We start from the raw sequence: 24800 nt of genomic DNA, 5'->3' as shown, positions 1-24800 counted from the left end.
ATAGGTAAATATTATTGTTTGTCAGTCAGTTACAATGTAGGATCAGGCACATATATGCATTGGTCCAAGTTGCCACACCTTATTAGCACAACAAGATCGACACCAAATTCATAGAAGTGGTCACTTCAGTGGTAGTAATGTATAAAAAAAGATTGTGTATTAGAATATAATACAGGAAGAAAGAATTAGTTCATCGAAAGAAAGATACGAAGCGATTTTAATCTTATGGTTTAAGGGAAGACAGATAGTGTATACACCGACACCATTGTGATCGATTCTGAACCAGCTCACCTAGAGTCTCCAACCATTGGTTACGATAGTCAAGCAGACCACAACCAAGTAGTCTGCATCTACCAACATGCCTAAGACTAGAAGTTAGTGACTTCAAGCACTGATGCTACACTTTGGTTTGGCCGCTCCTAACTTTCTTCCAACCATCTCCAGCACCGGTTAGCATTGCGCGTCGTGGTAATCAGTGGCCCAACCATTTTAGTCGATGAAGATTCACAAATACTAGTAACTTACGAGTATCTTTTACTCTTAATGGTCACATTTCGTAGACGTAAATTAGAACAGGGCGAACTACTGGCAGTATATTCATCCCTTAATTGATAGACGGATATTATTGTTCAACACATATTGAATTGAATAGAGAAGAATAACATGAATTCATTATATTTCGTTAGGTTCTCATAAGTTGTTTTTTTACAATCTATAATATTTTAGATAATCAAAATTATTGTATAGTTTACATATAACAACCTGTTAACTTATGTCATATAAAAGCCTTTAGTCCGATTGACCTGAAACTTTTTAAAATATGCTTTTAAGGCAAAACTTACTCTCTTCTGTCTATTCTACCAATATAACTACTTTAATAAATACATGTAAATTTGTATACACTATTAATGGTAACATGAAAATGGTACCTGTCAATGTATGATAAGAATGAAGAACATATTGTTTTAAACAAAAATAGTCAACTTGACTGTAAGATACATTCTAATCGGTATATTTTTCCAAATCATTTGTCACCTTTAAATCCAAATTGAATGAAAATAGATTTATTTTACTTCTCTACTATAATCTTCTTTTAAGTTATATCCTTACTTCCCTTTCTCTCATATTTCCCAGTAAGTCTTTAAGCAGGTTTTTCTTTTTCAGAAAGAAGAAACATTCATTAATTCCGCTTCTAATTTATCAGTAGTATATATCATTTATTCTTGAAAAAAAATGTTTAATAGACATTATTAACTCAATTTCCTATTATCATACACAAGTCATTGTTTTCAGTCTAATTTAAATAGCAACTTCTGTTTGTTCATTTGTTTTGTTTTTTCCCCTCATGTCAAACTTATTCAATAATATACTCATTCAAGAATTAAAAAAAAACTGATTACATAGCAACTAAATACAGTTTTTCTTTTTGTCTTTCAAGTGACAGTAATTTTTTTTTCTCTCAACTAATAATCTGACAATTGAAATTGTCAAAGAAAATTAGACTTTTGTATGTTGGAAATAATTCAGTTTGTTTAAATTCAAATGATAAATGATTGTTCAGTTGTGATGATAATAATGATGATGCTCATGATGATGATTGATTCATGGGATTGGAGGCATTTTGTTTGAGATTTCATTGTTTTAACTTTTATAATAATATCAGAAAAGGTTTTGTTGAGATTGTAGAAATTTCACTGATTGAAATCATGAGTCAATTGAAGCTAGACCACCGTGGAAAACCTGGAAGCATTAGACGGCCGTTTCGTCCTAGTATGGGACTCCTCGGTAGTGCGCATCCACGACCCCGCACCCCGCTAAGTTCCAACCCAGGACTTATCAGTCTCGCACCAGGCACTTAACCAACTAGACCACTGAGCCAGCCGGCATCCGATGGTGTTAATGTCTAACTTCAACCAATCCACGAAGTTGCGCTGCCGTATACCATTGTCTTCGGTGAGTTGATATCTCACAACAGACCTGGTTGAACTACACTGGTAACGGCTTCTCACTAGAACTCCAGGAGTATCTCTTGAAATCAGTCACTAGTAAGCAGATAATTATTATCAGAAGGGATTTTGTGGAGATTTTACAAATTTCACTAACTGAAATGATGCCGGCTCAGTGATCTAATTAATTAAGCGCCTGGTGCGAGACTGATAAGTCCTGGGTTGGAACCTCGAGGGTGCGGGGTCGTGGATGCGCACTACCGAGGTGTCCCATACTAGGACGAAACGGCCGTCTAATGCTTCCAGGTTTTCTATAGTGATCTAGCTTCAATTGACTCATGATTTCAATCTGTGAAATTTAGAATAATAATTATTTTTATTTGAAAAGAGAATTATGTAATTAGTCAGTTTCTATGATCACATATATATATATATATATATATATATATATATATATATTCTCTTTAGGTTATGTTTATAGTTGATTAAGGCTAATGGAAGAATTCAAAACTGATGTTTTGTATTGTTTTAGGATTTACCAATTAAGGATATGTTATCGTTTTAGAGTTGATGAGTCCTAGTTAAGACGAAACATGCCGTATGAATTCTGTCACTAGTCACAATCTAGAGATGATAAAAATTTATTGTGAATTATTTATTCATTTATTTAATTGGTCGTTTTAATTGATTTTTTTCCAATTATCATTTTTTCTTATAGTTAATTTATACAACACCAGCTGCATTAGCTCTTACCAATCAAACTGGTGCACCATCAGCTTATCCGCTACTTGTAAGTAGTCATGTATTGGTTATTGTTAGTAGTATTGTTGTTTTTAAAAATTTATTTAAACATTTCTATTTTTTCTTTTTCTTTGTGTAAATAATCAGAAATGCATTTTTGTGACAATTTACTAGTGTTAAGCTTGTTAACATTTATGGGTGTGTGTGTTTATGGGTGCTTGTTTATGAAAGAAATATTAACATTTATATTTTGCATCTATGAAATGCAGTTTGAATAATATGTAGATCTTTAACTGTGATACAGGTTAATATAGTATTAATAAAACTGACAAGAAGTTCATGAAATCATTGAATACTAAATTTTTAGAGTTAAGAATATGATATAGACGGAAACTATCAATAGCAACACCAGTTGTGATGTAAAACGGCTGGAAATGTTCAACAGCAATCCCCGAAGCTAGGCTTCATACTAGTTGAGACGGATCAACCAGACATATCTGCAACATCAAAGAAATTGATACATCCCTTAATACTCAAAGCTTTATGCCATGTAGTATCACAATCATAGGTGTCATCACTCAGACAATTAGTATGTAACTAAATAACTGTAGGATTGAGATAGTTTGAGATTGTGATGTCCTATGGTCCGTTACGTATCATGTGACAGAACCGCCAATCAGAAAACCGACTTCTATCAACTTATCCCTAAGCTAAAGCAATGATGCGTCAAAAAACAGCGCTAGCAGTCTTGAGTCTTTATTGATCCTGAGTTTAGTAGCTTCTCACCTAGACTAGCCTATTGAGTCCAGAACACAAATATCAAACTCATCTATTTGAATTGTATATTTCAGACATACTTGGTTTGTATACAAACACACAAGACCGCATCACACTGTAAAATGAAAAATAATGATTATATAAGATCAAGTCAAAAAAGTGGTTGTGAGTATGGAATACTGTAACTAATAAATAGGGAATAAATTAAAAATGATAAGTCGTATAACAGTAGCTAATAGGTCACTATTCATTTATTATTCGTTTAGATATAATAGCAACCACTCAACAACAAATAATATGCATCGTGATATCTAGGAAAACTATATTAGAATAGGACTAATTGAATTCAATTAGCGCTAAGGGAACTAAATGATCTAATATCGATTACAGCTGAAAGATCAATTATTGTGGATAATATTCACTGAATTATCCAAAGACATTTTATACTCATGATTTGTGAATAGATTAATGAAATACCACAACATTATATATCCGTATAAGTCTATACCTTTTTAGCTTCTTTTAACAAATATGACATGGTTTAAGTGATCGTCTGTTATCTTGATATTAACTTGGTAGAGCATGTTATATATGCTTTAATTTTCATTCATGTTAATGGTTCATAATTCACTGTATACTATAACTTACGAACTTAGTGAATGAAATATGTGATAAATGTATCCTTTCCTTTCTTATGACTGAATTGAATCCACTAATGAATCTTACAGCTACGAATAACTAGGGAAATATAGGAAAGATAATTTTTGCTTATTTATATGACGATGGTTCATTCACTTATGGCATATTTATTTATAAAGTTATATTTTCTAGTAAATGACTTGCAATAAATTGGCAGATCCACCAGTGAGTTCTGACTTGTTAATAGTTAAACAATTGTTTTAACTAACTGATGCACCATAGAATAGTGATTATGGAATTAGAGGGAAACTTATAAATTTGGTTACGTCGTCTAACTAATAAGTGAGTGAACTTGAATTTAAAAAAACATCATTCCACGAAATTTAGTTTAGATCAATCTTATTCCCTTATCATTTTTGGTAATAGACTTCTCCTATCTTCATTTTCATTGTTCAGATAATATCTCACAGCCGTAAGATATCATAACTTTCAGTAACCTCATCGTTTCTTAACTTTAAACATTCGTTTCATGGAATTGTTCATCAGTAATCATTTGTACAGTGAACCAATTAGGAAACAGAAGACATTGCACACTTTCAATATTTCCACAAACACACTAGAACAACAGTCGTCCTGGGTGTGTGTCATCCTTACTTTCGTTGAACTGCTTGATCCACTTGAAAGGATAGGGATTTTTTTCGTTATATCATCTCTATAAACAGTCATCAGCATTTCATGAATTTCGTTTGCTTAATTCTGTCCATATTCAATAATCTTAGTAACTCAGTTCACTTATATTTTTTTTTCTAAGTTAGTACTCGTATGCGATAAGTAACACGAACAGATTTATCATTCAATTAAATAAAATAAGCAAATATATTAAAGTTTTCTGTTTCTGCGATCCCATCTCAAAAGTTAATACTAATAGGATTTACTCAGAAATTTCATTTTAAGGATGGATTCATTATACAAACCAATCACATAGCATTTGTTTACTTCAAACACCTAATACAATCTTAACTCAATTGGAATCTGAAGTTTTTATTGAAACTACTTAGTAGTTATGTATTAGGCAGGATAAATTAGTAGTAACAAATTGATTACTTTTGTTAAAACATTTAAATTAAACTGTAGCATAAGAACAAAATGAATACTAACTGAACAATCTAAATTATTCGTTCTTACTTTGATATCAATAAATAAACTTCATACAATGTCTATTCCTCTACTGTACAACTAAAATATTACAAATAAACAAGTTGTTTATGTTACTGGAGACTAATATATGATTAAAACATTCGTTAAAAAAACTTCGGCGAGACTAATTTAGGGACGACCTTTGAACGAATCTTAAATGACCTTGACAATTATTAGCCAATCAGGAGACAGTTAGTATAAAGTAAAAATATATTATAAGAAAGTAATGAATTACAGTGGATATTCTTCTTTTACATGATTGAAAAACGTGTTAAGGTTTGATAAAGGTTCAGAAATTCTGAATTCATAATGCATATGGTATAGAAACTCGTCCATAGGGTTAGGGTTTAGGGTTAGGGTTGAGGTTAGGGTTAGGGTGGGGTTAGGTTGGGGTTAGGGTGCTAACATACGATCGGTTTACAACGGATTTTAGAGAAGAGGTGTTTATTGAGAGGCTACAACCCTAACCCTTACCCTAACCCTAAACCATAACCCTAGCCCTAGGCTACAACCCGAACCCTAACCCTATGGACGAGTTTCTATACCAAATGCATTATGAATTCAGAATTTCTGAACCTTTATCAAACCTTAACATGTTTTTCAATCATGTAAAAGAAGAATATCCACTGTAATTCATTACTTTCTTATAATATATTTTTACTTTATACTGTCTTCTGATTGGCTAATAATTGAAATTGCTCAAACTTTTCTGATTGGCTCGTCCCTAAATTAGAGTTTCGCCGTCCCATCTGTTGTACTCCTCGTGAAGGAGCATAGGTCGCTCACCAGCATTCTCCATCCAACCCTGTCCTGGGCAATCCTTTCCAGCTCCTTCCAGTTGTAATTCATCCTTTTCATATCTGCTTCTATTATCCGACGTAATGTGTTCTTTGGCCTTCCTCTTTTCCGCTTCCCTTCAGGATTCCAAGTTAGAGCTTGCCTCGTGATGCAGTTTGACGATTTGCGTAATGTATGTCCTATCCATTTCCATCGTCTTTTCCTAATTTCCTCTTCAGCTGGAAGTTGGTTTGTTCTCTCCCACAGAAGGCTATTGCTGATGGTATCCGGCCAATGGATGTTGAGTATCTTGCGTAGACCATCTGTTGTAACCTCTCATTAATCACCTCCTCTCTAAAATCCGCTGTGAACCGATCGTATGTTAGCATCGCGTGTTGAACTTGGCTCCGTGACCTTGAAATTGCTCAAACGCTTCTGATTGGCTCGTCCCAAATTAGAGTCGCGCCAAAACTCCTTTCTTATCAAACGTTAAAACATTTGTCGATTATAAATTTTACTACTTGTAAGTAGCATAAAATGTTTAATATAAAAACATCGTTACCTTGTTTCAAATTAACCGTTAGTGATATATCATTAAGTAATAAATATAATTTTGCATTAATTACCTAAATAATTAATTGGTTTTCTATAAATTTTCTAAAGCCTTTCTCTTATTTTGTCAAACATAATCCATACAACTGTGTTTCTAACTTGCTTTTCTTTTTCGTTGAAAATCTTAATTGAGCTTATTGGGTGTGTTTTAATAATTACCACTGAATTTTCCTAACGACTGATTTTTTCCTTTTTTTGGTTTTATATTATCGTAATACTTGTTTTGTGATTAAAATATGAACTTATTCGACATATTTATGACGATAATAATGATGACAATAATTTGAAATGTAATGGTTTTATTTAATACTAAACCTATTGCTGTGTCCTGTGTATCTATGAATGCATATGAATGATTTGATTTCTACTTCCTATAAAACTATTAATGTTTGTTTCTTTTTCTTCTTTGCAGTTTTTATGTTTTTTCGAATGATATTACTTGTGTTTAATTCTGTGTTGTTTATCATTATCATCATCATCACTGTTGTTATTATCACTAACGACCTCAACAAATCTCATCATTGTAACAACTAAATTATCTCTTTAAAGTCATTGAATCGTTATTTTTATGACTCATATATCTATCTATATCCGTATATTTGTGCATGGATGTGTCTTTTCAACGAAAGCCAATTTGATCACCTTCTTTCATCGATATTCCATTTAGATGACTGCATTTCAAATAAATTAACCTTAATGAGATTAAGGGGTTGAAACAAAAAAAGGGGAGAATAAGATTTCATTAGAGTATATGTATATATACATATATATATATATATATATATATATATATATATCATTAAGGCTGCCAAGGTTATTTTTCACATAATCGTCATCATCATCAACATCGTGATCGTTCTCGGCTCCTTCTTTCTCATTATTATCTTCAATGATAACAAACTTACATTCTGATTGTATTGTTAATTAGTATACCAACAGAGATAGAATCACCACATAGGAAAAAAGAGTGTTTAATTAATTTCTTCAATAATATTTATAATCATTTATTGATTATAGGTAATAATAATAAGCACAAACAAGCGTATCATGTTTATAATAATGATAATAATAATAATCCATTTGAACAAGCATGAATGATGAAAGTTTTACCTTTACATAGAAAAAGAACATTAAAGTATAAAGGAATTAATGAGATGAGAATCATTATTTGGTAGGATGAATGAATTTTATCCATTTAATTTAAACATTTTTTTCCGTTTCATTCTTCACTATGATTGATTTGTAATAGTTCGATAGTGTTTAATTAAATATGATGATTATTTGATAGTTACTGTTATACATTGAAACCCACCGACCAATGTCCATGTAGCTAGTCACCAATCAGAACTTGATTCTAATTTATTTACCTACCTACTTACTTACTCCATTTACCCCTTGTTGAATAACATAGGCCACCCACTACTAATCTACATCCAACTCCGTCCTCAATAATCCTTTCTAGTTCTTTCCAGCTCCTATTCGTCCTTTTCATGTCTGTTTACAATTCTAGATGCAGTGTGTTATTCAGCCGTCCTCTTTTCTGTTTCTATTCATGATTCTAAGTTGGTGCTCGTCTTGATAAATAGACAATTATTCACAAATACTTGCATATTTTTAATGATGGTTGTAGTAGTTCTCCAAGTTTCAGCACCATACAATAGAACTGTGTTGACGTTCGTATTGAAGATTCTTACTTTTATATTGGTTGACAGACAGTTGTTTTGAGTTGCATATGTTGTTCAACTGTAGGAATGCTGTCCTCACTTTGCTAATCCTCACCCTTATGTTTGCACTGGATCCTCTTCGTTGATCGATGATGCTGCTGACTAGGTACGCGAAAGTTCCCACATTTTCCAGAGTTTCTTCATCAAGCGTCATTGGGTTGGTGCTCTTTGTGTTGCATTTAAGGATGTTTTTTGTCTAATAGTATAGAGGTTGCTGTCGCACTGGCTGTATTCAACTCCATTTGTTCATGTTTATGAGATAGAAGAGCTAGGTCGTCTGCAAATCCTAATTGTCTCGTTGCTTCTAAGCGCTCGATTATATCCCGTACATCCAGTCAGAAGTCGAGGTCTTCATAATCCAGTCAACCACCAGAAGAAAGAGAAAGGGTGAGATACAGTAAGCAGCATTGTCTGACTCCGACCCTTACTTGCAATGCGTCTGTCAGCTGTCCTTCATGCACCACTTCTCAATTTAGTCCGTCGTATGAATTCTGTATGATATTTCCGATCTTCTCAGCTATTCATTCCATTGAGTCGAAGAATTTTCCATTATGTTCTCCTATCCACACTGTCAAATGCTTTCCCATAATCAAGGAATTTGATGTATAGTGATGGATTCAATCCAAATGATTGTTCAACGATGATCCGTAGTATCACGATTTGGTTTTCGCACGACTGATCATCAGGAAATCCGACCTTTTGATCTGGAAGGTGTGCGTCTGAATATTTCGTCCGCTTCAGTAAAACTCTGGAAATTTTCCCTGGCACTGATAGTGTATGATGTCTGTGTAGTTCACATATTTGCTCAGATCTCCTTTCTTTGATATATTGATGTAGTATCCTTCTTTTCAGCCTGTCTGTGGCACTTCTTCCTATTCCTAAATCCACTTGGATAGAATGTGGAGTATCTTTGCAGTCACTTCTATATGTTACTTCAGTACTTCAACTGGTCTTGCTGCTTTCCCACTCGCCATTTTGTCTCGTGACCATCCTGATTTCTTTGATCGTTGGTAGAGTGACATCCATAGGAATATGTGTGTGTGCTGCTTCGATGTCTGTTGGATTCAATGGAGATGGTCTATGCAAGAGTTCCTCGAAGTATTCAGTTCATCTGTTACTCTGTTCTTGGAGCTCGGTGACTGACTTTCCTTCTTTGTTGTCGACTGTTCTGTCTGGTTTAATATATTCCTCTGCCAGTTTCTTTGTTGTATCATATGGCTGTTTGACATTTCCTTTTGTTGCAACTCTTTTCGTTGTCGTTGCTAGTTCTTCCACATATTTTTGTTTGTCGGATTTAATGCTCCTCCTTACTTGCTTGTTTGCTTCTGTGTATTTTGTTTGTACCTTGACTCTCTCTGTTCTTGTTCGTTCGTTGTTAACTGATGTCTTCTTGCTCTTCCTTCCTTGAATCCTGTCCAGGGTTTCCACAGAGATCCATTCCTTATGATAATGCTTTTTGAGTCTCAGAATCTCCTCACACGTTGAAGTTAGTGGTTGTTTGATCGCTTTCCAACTGTCCTCCATGTTAGTTTCTTCTTCTTTGAGTAGATCTTGTAATGTTTGGAACGTGTTGTTGAGAGCTATTTTGAATAGTTTGAGTTTGTCATCATGTCGAAGGAATGCTGTATCGAAGCTTTGTAATGCTGTTTCTCGAGATATTCAGTGTTTCTTTAGCTTCAGTTTTATCTTGAAAACCATCAGTTGGTGGAGATCTGAAGCTATGTCAGCTTCTCTCGTAGTTCTCAAATCTTCTGCGTTTCTTATGAATTTTCTGTGGTGGAAATATGTTCAATCTGGTTGTGTGTATTGTGATCCGCTGAGGCCCATGAAGCTTTGTGTATGTGTTTATGGTGGAATATAGTTCCATCACAACGACTCTATTGAGTGCACGTAAATTTGCAAATCTCTCATCATTCTCGTTTCTTTATCTTAATCAGTCCATGTTGTCTCATGATATATTCAAACTCGGTGTTGTCCATCCCTACTTTGATGTTTAGATTTTCTCTCAGGATGGTCAGGTTGTATCCTGGGTCGTTCTGTATGGTCGACTGCGGCGTCTCATAAAACCGATCTTTATCGCCGTCGTTTCTATCATTGGTGGTTGCATAACATTGGATAACATTCATTATGATTCTCTCCTTCTTTGTCTCGACGAATGCTTTGATGATTATGGATCCATGAGATTCCCATCCTACAAGTGCTTTACGTGCTTCTTTGGATAATATCAGAGCAACTCCCTGAGTGTGCGAAGCATTTTTTCTTCATGAGCAGAGTGCAATAGCACCTAGTCCAAATCTAATTATTTCTGTCCAGCTTGGATTCAATGTGTTTCACTGATTCCGAGTACCATCAAGTTGTATCCTCACTTCGTAGCTATTTGATTGGTCCTTTCAGCCTCCCACATTGTCCGAACATTCCATGTACCTATACCAATTGTTAATCTTGTTGTTAGAAGGAGCTTTGGTCTCGTGGCTTCGCTATAATCCCAGCTTTCACCATGATACGACATTATTTTTGTGAATGAAGATCCTTCGACTCGGAGGACAAAGTTTAAATGATTTAAATTGTTTATTTTGGTTAGTGTATTTTTAGCAAGGTTGTTTTCTATGGGATGGTATCGCTAACTCCTTATGATAATAGTTTATTGGTTAACTGAAAGCTTATAATCAATAGAATATGTAGACATAGTAACTTAGTTGTTCATTAATTATACAACAAAATTGTGATTAATAATATTTTGAAAAACCAATCATAACTTCAAGAGGTATTTTCTGCAGTTCTAGTGAGAAGCCATGATCAGTGGCGTTCATCCGGATCTGTTGTGAGATAGGAACTCACTGAAGACTGTGACGGACGGTGACGCAATTTCATAGATTGGTTGAAGTTAGACGTTAACACCGTTGGACGCTAACTCAGTAGTTTAGAGATTAAGCGTTTGCGCTCGAGATCGAAGGTCCTGATTTCGACTTTTTCGAGCGGAATTATTTTGTTTACCAATCACAAATTCATATGGTATAACTTTAAACAATACACTTTATCCTAAACCTGTCCATTTATCGGATTATTCATTTGGATATGTGATAATTGTAGAACCATGAAGTGAATTCATCGAAAAGAATATTCTTCATTCAAATATTAGTCTCTTCATAAAAAAAAGTTATGTTCAATTAGAAAAGGGATCAAAATATTGTCAAACGAATAGGAAATCTAAGTCTTATATTATCTATTCTATAAACGTCTTAAACAAATAACTATGACATACTACTATTATTCAACAATAATGGTATTAATGACAGTTTGATAAGTTGCTTTTATCGATTTTTACATAAAATTATGATAAATCTATGTCTATTGTTAATGTATTTCAAAAATCAATATTTGATGATCGGGGGGGTGCTTTGTTTATTCTTACTAAAAGTAATCAGATCTCTAAGAGAAATCCTTTAAAATTCATTTAGATTGATTTGGAAATCTTTAAATTTTACTTGTATGCAGATGAGCAGGGGTCATTAAAAAAAGAAAATTCACTAACATTTTAAGAGTAAAATGGATCAATATGATTTAGTGACCTGGTATCTAACTATAATTCGATCGAAAAAAATAATCGTTATTGAATGATTACTGTCAAAATATACATCCTATCTATCTTCGTATATAATCATTGACTTAAGTCATATTAGTGAATAATCGGATTAAATAAGTCAAGTACAAGAATATGTATATTTTGTACAATCATTGATCTAGGATGACAGTCAGAGGGACGAAAGGAAATAAGCGAAGCAAAATGGCACATAGTAGAAAAGGAGAGTGAGCCAACCAAGTGTGAATCGATATTTATAGTCAGACAAAAAATAGGTTACCGACATGTGATGAGTAGGATAAGAAATGCACACATACATGCTTACATAAGAACAGTCAAAGTTGATAAGTGAATAATTAACAAGGCTTAAATGTGACTATGGAAGAATGAATAGATTGACCTGTCCAGAAGCTAGAATAAGTTATATAAACTTAACATAGTAACCGACACTACATATACGTTATAGGAAATAGAAAAAATCAAACCCTTACATTCCTATTCATAAGTTAATATATAAATTTACTTTAAAGAAAAAGCTGTAAACATAGATATCACCAAATTATTTTTACATCAAAAGTTTATCCATCTCAATTAAATACTGAATTAATAGCTGAAAATGTTTTTTATCATTTTGAAGGTTTCTTATCCAGATAGCTAGAAGATAATAATAATTCATTGTATCAGAAGGGATTTTGTGGAGATGGTAGTAATTTCACTACTTGAGATCATGAGTCAATTGAAACCAGATCACCATGGAAAATCTGGAAGCACTGGACGGCCGTTTCGTCCTATTTTGGGACTACTCGGCAGTGCGCACCCATGACCTCGCCTCGCAGGACCTACCAACCTCGCGCTTGACCACCGTCCAATGTTTCCAGGTTTTCCATAGTGGTCTAGCTTCAATTGACTCATGATCTCGACTATTGAAATAATTAATTGTTTTATGATCTTTAATTCACTATCTGATTCTTTATTATTATTTTTTTTCTAACTCATAAATAAATCATAATCATATTAATTAGATTAATTATTTTATAAAGGAATGATTATTTGATTTTTTCTATGGTGCTATGTTTGGAGAGATCACGTGTTCACCTAGTCTGTGAACGGAACAAAGACTCTGTGACAAAAGACCAATAAGCTAGCTATTCTGACGCGTCCCAGCTCAGCTAACTAGAGAGAGAAATAGAAGTTCGAAACGGGGAAATATATTCCGCAACCAGCCAGAAGCACGAGCGATCCTGACACAGTCTAGTCGGAAATACACTCATTTATATATTGGTTTTTACATCCATTTTTGATTAATAATCAGAATAAACCACATATATGAAAAACAGTTCATACGAGAATGTCGTATGTTATACAGAATAGAATGTCATAGGGGAAAACGAAACAAATACTATACATGCAGTGAATAAGAACACGAGTTGGACAACCGAGTGTATCTGGACACAAAATTACAGAACATTTCACTAAAATCTGACAACCATACAGTAAATAGTTAATTTTCAAAATATTAATCAATTGTCTCAAACTTGACTGTTCTTTTTGCAAATATCAGACCATCATCTGAGATTTCATTGTTCATGTATTTTCATACCAATTGCTCTTTGTTTCCGTTCTTTCCCTCTCAATCTTCCACTGAAATACATTCTATGTCTGACCATCGTTATATACTACTTATATGGATATAAGTAGCTCACCACACATACTGAGTAATCATCGAATTGAATTAAAACGGGACTAATGTTGAATAAAAATCATAATGATTAAATCGATCTAATTTTGACTTTATATCCTGTCATAACATCCTAACAGATATTCATCAAATATACTTAGTTATTTCTTTTCTGAAATCTACTTAATGATCATTTACATAAGGAGATTTCTAAATTGGGGTTACATGAATTGTCATTTTAGTATTTTAATAAATTGATTAAGTTATTATGGGAAAAATTATTTGGATTAAAATTATAAAACATATAAAAGTAATAAGTGGTTTTATAAACAAAGATGGATAGTGGTTAGCAGTTGGAGTCCAGGACGCGCATTTCATCTTATTTGGGACTGGTCAGCTAGATGTATATGTATCTCAGAGTTTATGTTCAGTTTGGGACTCGAACCCAGTACTATTCACTTCCAATGCCATCATGTTATCCACTTAGCTACTGAGTCTTGTTAGCCACTTGCTAGTGCAATGAAGCGGAGTCTAAATTCATTTGGTATTGTTTAATTGAATCTTCATATAAATAGAACGAAGAGCCCGTTCTAGATTCCACTGCTAGCCACTATACATCTTTGCTTAGAATGCACTTGAATTAAGGCAATATCGAGGAAATACGCACAGTAAACACATATGCCAATAAGAGACTGATCAATTGCATTACTAAATCATCAATCGGAATATTCAATCAAACAATATCAAGTGAATTTCAACTTCATCTCATTGGACAAACAAATGGCTATCAGGACTCAGTAGCTAAGTGGGTGACGGGATGGCGCTTAAAGCGAACAATACTGGATTCGAGTCGTAGAGTGAACATCAACATTAAGGGATCATTCAGTTTCGGATGAACATATCTATGAATTCTTGATTTATTTATTTGATTTTGAATGGTGGTTGCTGAATATCATTTTTCAAAGCGATATTTCTACGATAATTCGAAAGTTGTGTTATTGCTTTTATGATTATTTATGTGTTATACATTATCCTACTTATAAATTAGTAAGTAAACAAAATAAATTAACTACAAACTTCAACATATAGATGTAATCTATTTATATGAATTGAAAAATCAAGAAAATAATTCATTGATTTATAAATTATTTATAAGATAATGAGAATGAATCAATATTTTCCATAGTTAAATGATCTTTCAACTTTTAGTATAGTATAGCATTTTTCTTTGTTCTGTTTCAGTGTAGTTCTATTTATTTGAACACATAATTATTGATACAAATGGGCACCGAATACATATTCGCCACAAAATTCACTTGATTTGTGTGTGGGCTATGATACTGCCCGGGTGCCCATACTGAAGCAGATGTTTTCTTAGGGAGCCAAACCCGGAGCCTTTGACCTAGAGGTCTGATCCACAAGGCAGTAGAGCAGCGTCAGGAGAAGCAGTCCCATGGTAGCCAGTGACCAACGATAGGTTCATACGCCATTTGTTCCCTCGGGACACTGTAGCCCATGTGCACCATTGGTTTGGAATAAGGGTTTTCCAACTCCGTGTCCACCAACCTGACTAAAGCGCCGGATATTCGCTTTTCTTCCTCTCAACAACAGTAATGCCACGAGAAGGCAGTTAGTAGGAGTTCCCTGGCTGTGGCTATATGCACGTAGCCATTTGAGAGCATTTCGAGAGGGACAGCTGACTTTCCCCACCCTCGGCCTTACCAGGACATTTGGAGGCAGTGTAGCAAAAAAAATTAATAATCTATTAACACTGTGATATGAATCATATTGATTATTATAAGAAAATAATATTTTTAAGATTATAATATGTGTAATAGAAAAAATATAATCAGAGAAGGGTTTTTGTGGATATTATAGTGATTTCAATCGTTGAGATCATAAGTCAATTGAAGCTGGACCACCATGTAAAACCTGGAAGCACTGGACGGCCGTTTCGTCCCATTTTGGGACTCCTCAGCGGTGCGCATCCACGACCTCGCCTCCCGAGATTCGAACTCAACAGTGGTCTAGTGGTTAAACGCTCGCGCGCGAGACTGATAGTTCCTGGGTTGACATAAATAATCTCGACTAACCTTTATACTGATAATAAGTAATATAACTTTATACTTTTATATTTATTCTTTATTATTTTATCTCTTAGAATATTGGATTTAGTCCATATTTGAATGCAATTACAGCTAATGGAATGACAAGTTTACATGGTGTTCCAAATTTACCAACACATATATCAACTAACACACCACGTCATCTACTTAATACTAACAATACAATAAATGGTTTATCAAATAAACGATCTAGTCTACCAGATAATAAAACTGATTTTTCATCAATTTATACTCCATGTGGAATAGTAACACAAGTAAATGGAGGTAAATTAAATTCACAAAATGATCATCACAGTCATCATCATCACCATCAACAAAATCAACATCATCATAGTCATCATCACAAGTTGAATGGGTCATCAGGATTAATAAATGGAACTAGTAATGAAACAGGGAATATTAAAGAACATAGTCAATCACCTGGAATACGTGTTACTTCTGCTGTATCAAATACTAATAATTGTGTTGGAATTGGGACTGCTACTGGTTGTAATAGTAATGGTGGGGGTAGTTCAGGGAGTAATTGTACCAATGGAAATAATAATAATACAATGAATGCAACAGCAGCGGCTGCCGCAGCTGCGGCAGCAGCATTTTTCAGCTTACAACAACAGTCACAACAACAAAATTCCATTGGTTTGGGTTTACCACCTCCACAGCCAGCACCACCATCAGCAGCGGCAGGAGCACATGGGAATCCGATTCCATTAACAGCGGCATCACTAGCTGCAGCTGCGTCGTTAGCAGCCGCTGCTGCAGCGGCAAATCGAGTTATTGGACCGCATAATACATTGTCGTCACATTTTCCTGTTGCATTACCCGATCACACAGGTTATTTTCAAGCTCCTTGTAAGTGATTATTTGAGGATTAACAATATTATGGCATAGATTTTAATTTTATACCGAAGTTAAAGTAGTGTAATAATAATAATACATGATAACTTGTTATAGAATATCTATCGGTTGAAGTTTTCATATACCTCTAAGTTAGAGTAACTAGCAATAGATAAACTGGATAAGAAACAGTATGGGGAAATAATCTCGATCATAGTGATAAGCTAAATATGTACTCAGTAGTGGGCGACCTTGAGAGGAATTTACAAACTTCCATTGAGGTGCTATGATCGATGGAATTTCAACTATATTTGACGTGAGACAGATATCAAAGATGACAGTAGGTGTTAGTTATCCAACTTCATGAAGTTACTGATATTGGAAATATTTGTCATACTTTCGTTGTGCATCTTGAAGTTCCTATATTCGATTCATAACGTAGTCCTAGCAGCGCGCTGTTGAGTACTTCAGTATTAAGACGAAACATGTGTCTCATGTTTTCCGATGTTCAATAGTTATCTCCATAAAATTATTTTGTGGTGTAGATTACAGATCAAAAATAAAACATTTTGAAAAGAATAAATGAGGTCGAATAATAAAAAGTAGGGGATGACACTAAACCCGAAATCTGAAATGAAATTCGGGGTTTATGAAACCACACCACTGTGATTGATTTAAGACCACTAAATTCAATATTGATTAAAGATCATGTATTTCATTTTATGATAATGTCAAGTATTGATATCGAAAGCAAATATAATATTCCATAGAATAGTTAATCAATGCCAATCTATGCTATTCCTTATATTAAGAGTTCAGCGCGGAGTTATACTTTTTGATATAAATATTTACATTAAATCATAATTAAAACTTTACTATCAGGTTCTAATCAAAATTATTACATTGATATAGAGATATTCGGCAGTAAAAGCTTTCAGCATGAGTGAAACACTTTAATCTTAACAAAGTTGAACGGGCATAAACGTCGTTATTATATGTTGTTACTAACTTACTTACTCCTGTTACTCCTCGTGGAGGAGCATAGGCCGCCCACCATCAATCTCCATCCAACCCTGTCCTGAGCAATCCTTTCCAGTTCTTCCCAATTGTTATTCATCCTTTTCATATCTGCTTCTATTTCCCAACGTAATGTGTTATTTGGCCTTCCACTTCTCCGTTTCCCTTCAGGATTCCAAGTTAGGGCTTGCCTCGTGATGCAGTTTGATGACTTGCGTAATATATGCCCTATCCAGTTCCATCGTCTTTTCCTAATTTCCTATTCAGCCGGAAGCTGGTTTATACATAAATATATATCTTTCGTGATTTTAATAGAGTCGTTTAACTTACATGTTATTAATCGTAACATTTATGAATTAAAATATATTTCATTTCAATCATTATCTCAGTTATGATAACTAATAATGAAGTTGTCAAAGCTGAAAATTGAGAACTTGTGACATTAATTTGTTTTATTTAACATCGAAACTATCAGTATTCGATTAAACTTGATTCTAAAAAAACCATTGAAAAATGATAGGGATTTCAGCACAAGATTGGTTTAGATAGGGGAATTAAGTGTTATTCAAATAATAACTATGAGCCTTATGGTTTTCTATAAGAGTTTCAGATATACATATGTATATTGATAGTTCCTAAAATAAGTGTTCGTGTTATTATTTATTGTCTGAAGTATATGGACTGATTTATCAGTGGGAGAAGAGTAAGTGACATTTAGTTCCAAGAAGTGAACCAATTGTACTAAATGATTTATACTACTGTGACTATTTATAAAGATTTCTAAAATGGAACAAACTTGCTAGACTGTAGTTTTTGCAAAAGAACTGACAGAAGGTAATTATCTTAAATAAGTTGGCATAACATCTTTGGGAAGTAAACAACAATAATACTTATTTTCTATAGTCTGTGAATGGTTACACGTAAAAGATTATTGGTTGTTCTATGACCCTCATTTCCATTTTTTGAAATACATTTATTATTGTCAGTAAGGGGTTGTACAGGTTGTTGAATTTCATTGAAATCATGAACCGATCTAAGTGGAACAACTATTGAAAATATTCAAGTATTGGACGGCCATTACATCATAGTATACGACTTCTCAGCAATGTCGCATCCATGATCCCACACTCATTAATCAAACCCACAATATTCCGTCTCGCGCTCAAATGTTGTCTAGAGATTCTAGGCCTCCAACGGTAGTTTAAATTAGATCGGTTCATGATGTCAACGAAATCTTATCGATTGTGAATAATTGTACAAAAGTTCTCTTATTTGCAATATACCATTTTATTATTATTGAAACAATAAGATAAAATAGTTCATTGATAATCATTTAATAGTTCAAATAAATAAAGAGATATGACAGAGAAACGGAGAAATTTGGCAATGGACAATAATACCTGATTTAAGTGAAATTTGTCACCTCTATAGAAGTAGAACAATTATAATTATGATAATTATCATTAGTACAACGAATAATATTAATAATCACACTAGTAGTCATAGAAATATTATTTATCACACTGATTAGTATTGGAGATAGTTGGTGAAACAAGGAGTGCACGTACTTTGCCCATATGTATTTTTGTGAACTTGTATGACGAAGAACTTTGGTCTCACGCGCGAGCGCTTAACATCTAGACCATTGAGCCAACATCCAATGGTGTTAATTTCTAGCTTCAATCAATCAGTCTATAGGTTTAGTGTTCATGCGTGGAACCAAATGACCTGAGTTTGATCTCCATTCGACGGGTCATGAATATACATTTCTAAGGCGTTCCATGCCAGGTAAAAACGCCCATTTAATGCTTTTAGGTTTTCAATGGTGATCTTACTTAGATCGATCCATGATTTCAATGAGATATATTTTTTTAACTGATGAATAGTAATTTTTAGCTACACTATCCAGATTGAATACTTTGTAGACAAATAAAAATTGACATTAACATATTAAGTAAGTTGACCAATGGTTCCGTTTTTGAAAAAAAAAATAGTTATTTGGTTAAGATTTGTAAAATAACTCTCAATCAGGAAAATGATCAATTTGATCTCATCGTTCATTTCAGTATTTTCTCAAACTAATCAAGTTGTAACATCTATAATTTCTCTGTAATTTATCATTAACAATAATCATTTTCCCCTTATTTCTTATAGATCATATTGAAATACCATCATTTTCTTACCAATAATGAATTAAAAAGCAAACAAACAAACAATTGAAATGATAAAAAGAAATACATTTTTTGAAAATCCCATCATTTTACAATGAATTTTTAATCAATTAAACACAAATAATATTCACAAAAGATTCATTGATACTAAACTAAACAGGATGTACAACAATAATATTTATAATAAACATTCTCTCTTTTTCTTCTCTTCTTTTTCTTTCTTTCAATTTTGATTATTTTTATTTCCAAAGAAACCCTCCCCCTGGTAATAATATTCCTAATAAGATTCTAGTTTATGTAACCATTTAAAATTCTTAGTATTAAAATTTTTAAGTTTTGTTTTAGTCACTATCGTGTGCACGCTCACGCTATCTCTCTCCCTCTCCCTCTCCTTGACTGTTATTGTTGTGTTCGTGTGTGTATATGTGTGTGCGCGTATGTGTACTTGTTCTGGTTCATCTAAACAAGTTAATTTGATGTTTGTTTGTCTTTTTTTTTCAACAACAACAAAAAAATGCGCCTTTTTTATTTCATTGACCGAAGTGAATCTTCCATTAAAATTATAATTACAACGGTTAATTTATTATTACTATTATTATTTATATTTATTTATTTATTTGTTTATTTATTTACCTATATACATACAACGATATTTATTTATTTCAAAGAAGGTGGAAACGAACTGAACACACATATGTACACACACACACGCACACTTACACAGAGAAGAAGAAACGAACTGAACTAAGAGAAAACTATTGAACAATTCCCAAAAAAATAAAATAAAAACCTTCAAGCATTTGTTACTTTATCCATTTATTGTTTTATGATATATTTTACAACTTTTTTTTTTTAAAAAAATAAAAAAATTTATTTATTTTATTTTTTTCAATAACAAATTAAACATTGAAACATTCATAGTAACTAAATACAAATAAAATAAGGAATAATTAAATATCTAATGTATATGTATATAATATACATGTTTAAATGTTTCATTTATTCAGTTTTATAATAATCATTGATTTATCGAATTAATATTTTCCCTTTCTTTAAAAGTCATCGTTACATATATCACAGATAGTCTTATGTGTGCTGTTGATGTATTTCTCTCTCTCTCTCTCTCTGTATGCATGTATGTATGTATGTATGTGTTTCTGTCCAATCACGTACATCTATGCATACACATATATACACGTATAGAATATTATACTTTATTCTATGATATATTCTTAAATATATGTGAATGGTCTATTTATAATTCACTAATTAATCACCTATTGTGTTACATTTATGAATGATTTTATATGTTGTTTTTATTTATTAACAGATGGGTAAATATTGCATTATCTTATTCAGTTATAATTTTCTTCTTACTTCTTTCTCTTTGTTTATTTATTTATTTTTTCTCATTTTTTCTCCACATTCAATAACCAATTTCGCCTTTTATTAAATTTTGTTCTTTGAATTACACTTGTTTGTCTTTTTAAAATGATGTATGATTGTTAGAAAAGAAAATGATAAGAAGCAACTATTACTGTGAATGACACGTTTTATTTTTCTGTTCCATTACAACGAATTAAGGTATTGATTGTTGTTGTTGTTGTTGAGAAAACCAAATGACAAATTATTTCGTGTACAACTAATTCCTCCTGCTCGTACAAAACATAAAATAAATAAATCAATAAATTTTAAAGTGACAAATAATTAGGGGGGGGTGTAGGGAAACAACCCTTAAATGAGAAACTTTATTCATGTTATTTATCACTCAAACATAATTCATAATTTTTCATATTGATCATCACTCGTCAGTCTTATCCTGGGGTCTTTTACACCCTTGGATTCGAGAATTTAATCAGAAGAAAAAAAAACACATTTAAACTGATCAGTATTATATAATTCTTTATTCGATTTTATTGATGACAACTATAGAAACAATGAGGGGTTAGGTGTTAGAGATAATCTAGAAGAGTGTTTTCTCTTTTTCCTTTTAAATTTTTCTTTGTGTGACTTGTTCACTTTTATTAGTTACTTCTTAGGTTTGGAAGTCTGTCTATTTATTTATCATACAAACATTTTATTTCAGATTATGTGTATCTGTATGTTTGTGTGTTATTTTTTATTCCAAATTTCATTTCCTGATAGTAGTATTAGTACTGACAGATATCGTTACTCGATTCACTACTATTTATTCAGTTATTTGTTAATTAATTAATTAATCGAATGATTCTTTGTTTATTCTTTTGTTTATCTGTGCGTGTGTGTGTGTGTGTGTATGATCTAACATGTATTATCCATGATGATAGTCATTATTGCAATAATAAAGGTGATAAGGATTATAATATGAAATAGATAAGTATTATTACATTTTGTATTACAATAATTAACCCACATACAAATCCACTCATTATATTCGTTATAATCATATAAGTCATTTAAACAACTAAATACATTTCGTATACCCGCCCCCCCCCATAAACAAATTCATAAAACAACATAGAATTGAATTCAAATGAATATTAACACAGAGATTAATACCATTATGTTGTGTTTATTAATCGGATCAATAATTTCGACTTTCCATGTGACTTCTTCAAATCATTGTGTTTTAAAAGAAAAATCAATGTTTCTCAATCTACTTTCTCATTAATTGTTCTCTAACTTGTGTTTTCAGTGTTTAGTTCTTCTTATGATATCATGATGTAATCAAATTTGGATTATGATTTTTTCACATTAATTAAGAAAAATAAACACAAACAAAATGAATTTTTTCTTTGATTCTCTTTTGTTGTTTTTGGTGTGATCATGTTGTTTTGATGTTTGGTTGTTTTTTTTTTATTAAAAAAAAGTGTAATTCATATCAGAAAAAGTGTAAAATGTATGTAGTACCTTGATATTGTTGAATGTAAATCAAGATAATAATTACAGACAAACAAAAACACACTTAGAAACATACTATCCTCTTTTTTGTCTTTATGAAAATATTAAAAAAACTTGATTCTATCTATCTTTCCAATAAATTGTTCCAATTTCTTTCTCGTAAGCATGTGTGAACTCTTAAACATTAACAAGATCATATTGAACAGACAAACATATATCCTCTCATTAATCAGTAAATGATTTAATGTTCCATACATTCGTGACGAGGGATTCCATTTTATTGTTATCGTTGTGGTTATTATTATCATTATTATTTTGTTTGTTATAATGATTTTTTTTTGACGACTCATCGTGATTCTTCTATTATTATGTCTATATACATACACACATACCTACAAACATACATACATACATACATACATACACTAACACGACAGTTATTATTATTATTACCATTATGACAACAACGATTGGCCCTAGTAACATCAATTGATGTTGATTTCGAAAACGATTATCAATCAGTGTAGAAAAGAGTTCGAATGAAGAAGTAATTGGAAAATGTTCAAAATAGTTTCATCATGTGCCTCAAACTAAATCAAATAAACAAATCAATACGTTAACAAAAGTTACTCAGTGTTTTTAATTATAATTTACTAATATTATTATTATTATCATTATTATTATTTACATTCTTGTTATGACTATTAAAATGTGTGATCTGTGTAGTTTTGTTTTGAAATTTGTTCAGTTTGGTGTAATAAATAGTTGTGATAAGGATATAAAATGTTAATTGACAGTTGCGACTAAAACGGATGCTTTTTAATTTGTAGGTGTTTATTTATGTTATTAAGGACTGTAATTGATCAGTCACTTTTAACATTTGTACATCCTGGGAGGATCTCCTCGATATTATCAGATATTCATGAGTATTTTAGTCAAGTTATCAGTTGCATCTACGATGTGCGATTGGTCCTATTTGGGACTTGTCTGTTCACATTGGGACTATATCCCAAACCTGAGTTTCAATGCTGGTCTCTATCGAATTTTACCAAAATTACCTGTGGATATCAGGCGATATCGTGGCAATCCGCTAAGGATGAACAAATACCAAAAGTAGCTAACTAGTAACATTCGTGTTATCACTAAGATGATACGAATAATTTCAGTTAATCTCGTTTCACAAGACAGTGGTTATCTGAAATCAGTAGTTAAGTGGACAACTAATTACGTGTTTAGGTTGAAACGCACTGGCTTCTATTCCTGGTGCAGACATCAACACCGTGATATATACCCATCTGGTAAAATCCCCATCCTAGATTGCACTGCTAGCCACTATCCAACTTTTCTAAATTTAGTCGTTTGATCAGGGGTTAAGAAACTGAAGTTTATTTCAAGATTACGTTGTAACAACACATTTCGAATAATCTCGACTGTTTGTTAGGATATTTATTGGAGGAACGAGGTTCGTACAAAACAAATTAAAAAATAAGGAAGAGCAGAGATAATAATGAAAATGCATATGCATCATACTATTTTGAATAGTAAAATCAATTAAATTTATCACGGTAGGTTTAATGCAAGTATAGATTCTTTTTGTAACAAAAAGATGGAATTGAGTTTTCTTAGGGATAGGGTTTTAGCAAATTTCGGTATTGACCGTAGATCACTTTTCTGCAAACTAATCCTATGGCCAGTATCAACTATATTTGCAGTGGAGAAAGGTGGATGTTTATCATTTGTTTTCAATGGGCCATTGAACTGTATTTGTTTTCCCAGCCACTTTTATTTGGATATTACAGTCACTCTTCAATATATATATATATATATATATATATATATATATATATATATATATATATATATGGCTGTACATACATGTAAGTTCGTAAAGACATTGAGAATTAACGCAATTGTGTACCCGCTGTCTAGGTTTGTTTGTTTTTCAATGATAATGACCATGGTTGTATAGTACGTCGCATTGATAGTCGATTTAGCCTTCTTTTCAACACATGGTTACTTAACTAACCAATGAATCATGTAGACATACTTTTTTAGATTCCAAAAGAATAATTATCAACATAATATATTTTTTCAATCCGTT

The 24800-nt window shown here is 32.5% G+C and overlaps 1 protein-coding gene across 1 annotated transcript in view; it reads left to right on the top strand.

The window, feature by feature from the left end:
• MBNL3 (Muscleblind-like protein 3) overlaps positions 1-24515 on the top strand; it is a 113972-nt gene extending 89457 nt beyond the window's left edge. Inside the window, exons 5-7 of the mRNA XM_051212501.1 lie at positions 2665-2736; positions 15833-16646; positions 19803-24515. Of these exons, the coding sequence (XP_051072686.1) occupies positions 2665-2736; positions 15833-16646; positions 19803-19837 (921 nt within the window). The 3' untranslated portion in view covers positions 19838-24515. The remainder of the gene's footprint in view (positions 1-2664; positions 2737-15832; positions 16647-19802) is intronic.
• Positions 24516-24800: the final 285 nt, after the last annotated feature.

Source organism: Schistosoma haematobium, chromosome ZW (assembly GCF_000699445.3).
Source record: "Schistosoma haematobium chromosome ZW, whole genome shotgun sequence".
Lineage (NCBI taxonomy): Eukaryota > Metazoa > Platyhelminthes > Trematoda > Strigeidida > Schistosomatidae > Schistosoma > Schistosoma haematobium.
Note: the sequence above shows the minus strand (reverse complement) of the source record. Positions and strands in the feature narration are given on the sequence as shown.